At 32.2% G+C, this 5,440-nt stretch overlaps 1 protein-coding gene across 1 annotated transcript; it reads right to left on the bottom strand.

The window, feature by feature from the left end:
• Positions 1–319: 319 nt before the first annotated feature.
• On the bottom strand, positions 320–3,879 carry LOC127264429 (mitogen-activated protein kinase homolog D5-like). Its single transcript, XM_051293963.1, has 8 exons — positions 3,677–3,879; positions 3,466–3,595; positions 2,819–2,956; positions 2,247–2,579; positions 1,352–1,532; positions 971–1,175; positions 667–882; positions 320–458 (listed from the first exon to the last, which is right to left on the bottom strand). Exons 1-6 carry the CDS (start codon positions 3,877–3,879, stop codon positions 1,000–1,002), a joined length of 1,161 nt encoding a protein of 386 aa, XP_051149920.1. The 3' UTR covers positions 320–458; positions 667–882; positions 971–999.
• Positions 3,880–5,440: the final 1,561 nt, after the last annotated feature.

Raw genomic sequence — 5,440 nt, forward strand, 5'->3', positions numbered from 1 at the left:
TAATTTCGGTTCGGTTCGAGTTATTTGCAAATACTACAAATATTTTAAGTTAATTGAAATTTTCGATTCAGATACCGTTTGCGGCTTCGGATATTTGTTCAGTTCGGTTATCAAATTGCATATTTCCAAATAACCGAACCTTGATGGGAAGGAATGGAATGGGCCAATGATAAAAAGACCTATTTGGGCCACTGAAATAACAAAGTGATTAGTACCACCAAGTTGGGTTTCAGTTTTAGTTAGTTTCAGTCCATATATGTCAAAACAGGTTAAAAAAGCTATCACAATGGGACATCCATGTATTGTATGCATATTCTTTATGTCGTGGATTTCAAATATTAACAATGACACAGTTAGTTAGTTTACCTGACAGAACAGAAGAGAGCAGCGTAGATGATGGATGCCATTGCCTTTGCCATCATGCTGTTGTACTGAATTCATCAACTCTCAACTCTCAGCTGCATCAATTCAACTAAGTATTATAAGTCGTATTGATAATAATAATTATAAAGCAAAATTGCTTGTAATTTTCTTGTGATTTCGAAACTCGGCATAAATCTCTCATTTATTTTAAAAAATTGCATGACTCTCTTTTATACTTTAAAAAACAGTTCGCTAGCTGTGGAGGGAGATTGACAACCATTCATCATCTTAGACTAAAAATACCTGCACTTGACACCTTCTTCATATTTCACCTCAAAGTAAGACCAGACCAGACCAGACCGAGACGTTGCGTAACATGGAAGTGCTTGTGCCGTCGCAGTTGTGTTTCTGTACACATCCTCCTTTTTCTGTTTTTACCTTTTACAAAAGAGGAGGATAATTCTTCCAACACCAACAGTTTTGCCCCAGAGCTGGTATATGACATGACAAGTTTGAAATCTGGTTTAAGAACATTTCAAGAATCAAAGCAAGATATATCTACATTCTGAATGAAAAAATGGAAGATACATGGAAAAAGAAGTAGTACCTCAGTATGATTGATGGATGATTCATTTCTCAATTTTGGTCATACTCAGGGTTGTAGGCAAGAGCCTCTCTGTATACTAGCTCCTTCAACTGCTCCACTGTCAGATCATACTTCTCGAATTCGAAGCTAAAAGGGGCTGGACAAACAGGTTCGTCGCTGTTGTCGTGGAGTAACCTCAGGTACCGGTGCTCCAGAGCTTCTTCCACTGAAATATATCACTGTGAGTTCAAAACATGACCTGACTACCATTGCCAAGGGATGGATCAACAATTGCTCGCTCAACAAACCCGACAAGAATAGATGTAGAAGATAAAAAAAGATGCACCAGCAGAATCAATGAAATCAAGTAAAGCATGTTAAGATGGGATGAATAAAAGTTACCCGTAATTCTTTGCCTGGGATCAAACGTAAGCATTTTCTCAGCCAAGTCAATAGCAAGAGGGTCCAAATGCGGAAACTTCTCTTTCAATGACTGCCGTTGAACAAGGGGAATATGTCGCATGTAATTTCTTCCATGTTCACTCAGAAAGCTTAAATCATTGTCTAACGGACTGCCGATCAGCTGCAAATCAAGAAAGACACTAATACATGGCATTTTGCCTTCTATAAAACTGAAATACTTCAAATACACCATGAGCAGCATTCACTAAGTAACGGATCTAGTCGCCAATCAACTATGATCACGCCAGACTTAAATAGATGGAAATAAAGTGAACTGAAGTAAAGCATCCTAAGCAACTTGAGACATGCAATCCAATAGTGTCTTAGAATATTTGTTATCCATAACATAGGTGAAGGGAGAATATCATAGAGCAGATGATGCTAACTGGAAATTTGAATTGAACCATTTAAAATTAAAAAAATAAAGATATAGTGCATTCCTTCTCTGAAGATGCACTCTTGGGCACAACAGGTTCTAAAAACCGCTGACTGCTGGCAAAACATACGTACGGGGCCATTCAAGCAAGTAAAATCGCGAGGAACTAGGAAGTGCATACCATGATTCTTCTGTCTATCAATAACTGCGTGCATTGCACCATTCGATTTCTAAAAAAGATTACAAATCAGAAAATTCGCGCCGCAGAAGATATTTTGGACCTTAGCTCCATGGAACAATATGTTACTGCTGGAACAAGCACACTTGGAGAGCGCAGTTTATTATAGACATAGACACAATATAAACTATCATAGACATAGAAATGGCAAATTATAGTCTAATTATCTTAATTTATCCTCCTACTGACATCTAAATTTTATATAAGCAAAGGGGAAGTACCAGAAGAATCAGATGTAATTGGTTGACGATAGCTCTACCCGGGAACAGTGGTTTCCGATCCAACATTTCCATGAAAATGCAGCCCACTGCCCATACATCAATAGCCGCAGTATAATCACATGAATTCAACAAAAGTTCTGGCGCCCGATACCAGATTGTAACAACACCTCGTGTCATCAATTTGGTTTCAGAAGCAACACGTGCCAGTCCAAAATCACATATTTTTAAGTGACAATTTGAATTCAAGAGAATATTGCTTGGCTTTAAATCCCTGTGCAGAACATTTGCAGAGTGTATGTACTTTAATCCACGGAGAATCTGATACAAGAAGTACTGCAAGAAACAAGTAGTTAGTAAGTATTTTACAGAGAATGGTTTGTTATTAGTGGATGCAATCTATGTGTTGAGAATCTTGCCACAGGAAGGAATGGCAAAAGAAAATGCATATGGCATTTCATGAAATATTATGGCAGCAAAATAAATATGGAATTTAGATAAGAATTGAAAGACACCATGACTTAGTATCTGGCTATTTTTCAATCTAACATTCCAAAACATAAAAATAAGAATACCTGGCAATGCCACTCTGACAATGGTTGATCAGAACGGATGATCTGATGGAGATCGGTTTCCATTAATTCATAGGCAATGTAACAATCATTAAATGCCTCCCTGTGAGGAGGTGGGATTACATCTCTGATTGCAGTAATCTGCAGCAAGCAAGCAAGATTTTCACAACTAAATGACGACTACACATGCTGACTAAATGCTTTAGATTTCAGTTATTTGATGTGCTCTACATTTCAACCTTAGAAGGATAAGGGACCCCAATTGAATTAGAAGCAGCAGTATTGCGTGCTATTGAGTATCGACTACTATGACTGAAACTCATTTTCAAGTTAGCTTGCAATCAGACTCCTAAATTCACACTCAGAAATTCTTCATTACCAAGTAAAACAACGCATCCTTCTTCTAGAGAGCTTCTACACAAAACCATTCTTTTCATCCCCAAGAACTTTACCCGTATGATCAAGAATTTCATTGAGAAAAATCAGAGTCGTCTTCCTAACTTGAGATTTGAACTACTAAGCTATCTTATGACATTGACTCCAGTGGTCGATCAATAAAGGCAAGCAAACTTCACATATATGTATTCAAACAAGCGTAATGAATATATGTAATTAATCAGCTATGATTAAGAAAGCATTAATTAACTAACGTTTTCATGATCCATGTGTCGCAGAAGCTTCACTTCTCGCAGAGTCCTCCTGGCATCGACCTTATTAGCAAAAGCATTTGTTATCTTCTTCAACGCCACTTGCTCATTCGTCTCCGAGTTCCTAAGCGAGCTAATTTATCCGAAGAAACAAAGAGAAAACATCACACCAAAGTGAGAGAAGAAAGAACAAGAACACAAGAAACTCCTTTACCAAACGATTCCATACGCGCCGTGTCCAACAACTATGATTGGGGGTTTATACTTGGAGCTGATCTCGAAGATGTGGCCGGAGACGTTGTACTGAATGAATCGCCCGCCGTGAGTGGTAGCCGGCACGTTACCGATCGGCGGCTTTGGCTGCGGCTCCTGCTGCTCCGACATCTCGGCGTCCGCCGGCGATTTTCTGTTCACCATTCCGAAATGTCCGTTACCGGAAGAATAGAAAAAAAAAAAAAAAAAAAAACTACTCGAACTGAACTGTTTTTCCTACGCCTACTCCTACGCCCCTCTTATACTATATACTATAGTACTCTTTATTATCCAAATTTAAAAATAATTAATATTAATATTTATATATATATTAATATACATTTTACTTTATTTCATTAAATTATTTAAATAAAAAAAAATAAATAATTATTATTTAATACTAGCATTGATAAAATACACATACGTGTATCTTCTCAATTCTGCATGGAATTCGCCTAGAAAACTATTCTTTTAGAGCTTCGTTACCCTCACTTTATTATTATTTTTTTATTTCGTTTGTTCATATCATATTCGGCACAATAATTAAATCATTTCATTTTTCGTGACAGTAAATCTTAAAAAAAAAATTATTTTTATATATTTTTTAATATAATAATATATATAAACAATATATAAATAATTTATTTATTTAAACATATTTCTATATATTTTCATTATCTAATAATATTTTTATATAATACTGATTATATTTTAATTTTTAAATATAATTTATATAAATTTTAATAATTAAAATTATTTGAAATAAATTAATAAATATATTAATTAAAAATAACGATCAAAAGATAGTATTGTAATATAATATAAATATATAAAATAAATATATTAATAATAGAACTTAAGAGTGGTATTTGAAAATACGAATTATCAAAAGAAGTTTAGTTTGATCCTGTCACAGTTTGGTTTAAGAAATGGTTGAAATAATCATTATTTTCACTGGTTATTTTGTTGAATTGAATATAAAAATATAGAAAATAACAAATAATTTTAAAATAGGATAGATAAAATGTGAGAATTGATTAATAAATTTTAAATATATTTATAGATAATTTATATAAAATTTATAAATTAAAATTTTATTTTTTATAAATTTTTGTTGAAGGTAACAAGTTCTTAAAAAAGTAATAAATTTTGAAAATTGTATTTCTTATTAAAGATAATAGTTTTGTTATAATAAAAACTGAAAAGACTAAGCGGGTGTTTGACACTATTAGTTTATTCGATTAGTTAGCTATTAACTTATTCGATTAGTCGGTTTGACTAGCTTAAATATATTAGCTGTTTGTATTAAAATGTTTGGTAAAATATCGATTTTGTATTAGTTATTTATACACAAAATGACAATTAAGAACATTTTATATTTTATTTTCAAAATATTTAATCAAGTTTTGTCTGTGGATAGACTATTTTAGAATTTTATTATAAATTTTAAAAATTACGAAAATTTTATAAGATATTTATTTTTATCATTTTTAAAATATTTTGCAAAAAATTAATGCAAACTTATTAAAAATATTTTTTTTATTAGAAATAACATAGATACGAAAGAACAAAAATCATTATTATACGTATTTTTATTAAATTAATTTTTAATTAATACTATATATTTACACTAAATTTATAATTTTTAATTATATGATAAAAAATACTATATAAATGAATCAATAATATTAATATTGTTATATTATCTTTATTTAAAAAATTTAAA

Source organism: Andrographis paniculata, unplaced genomic scaffold (genome assembly GCF_009805555.1).
Source record: "Andrographis paniculata isolate CXL003 unplaced genomic scaffold, ASM980555v1 Contig70END, whole genome shotgun sequence".
NCBI lineage: Eukaryota > Viridiplantae > Streptophyta > Magnoliopsida > Lamiales > Acanthaceae > Andrographis > Andrographis paniculata.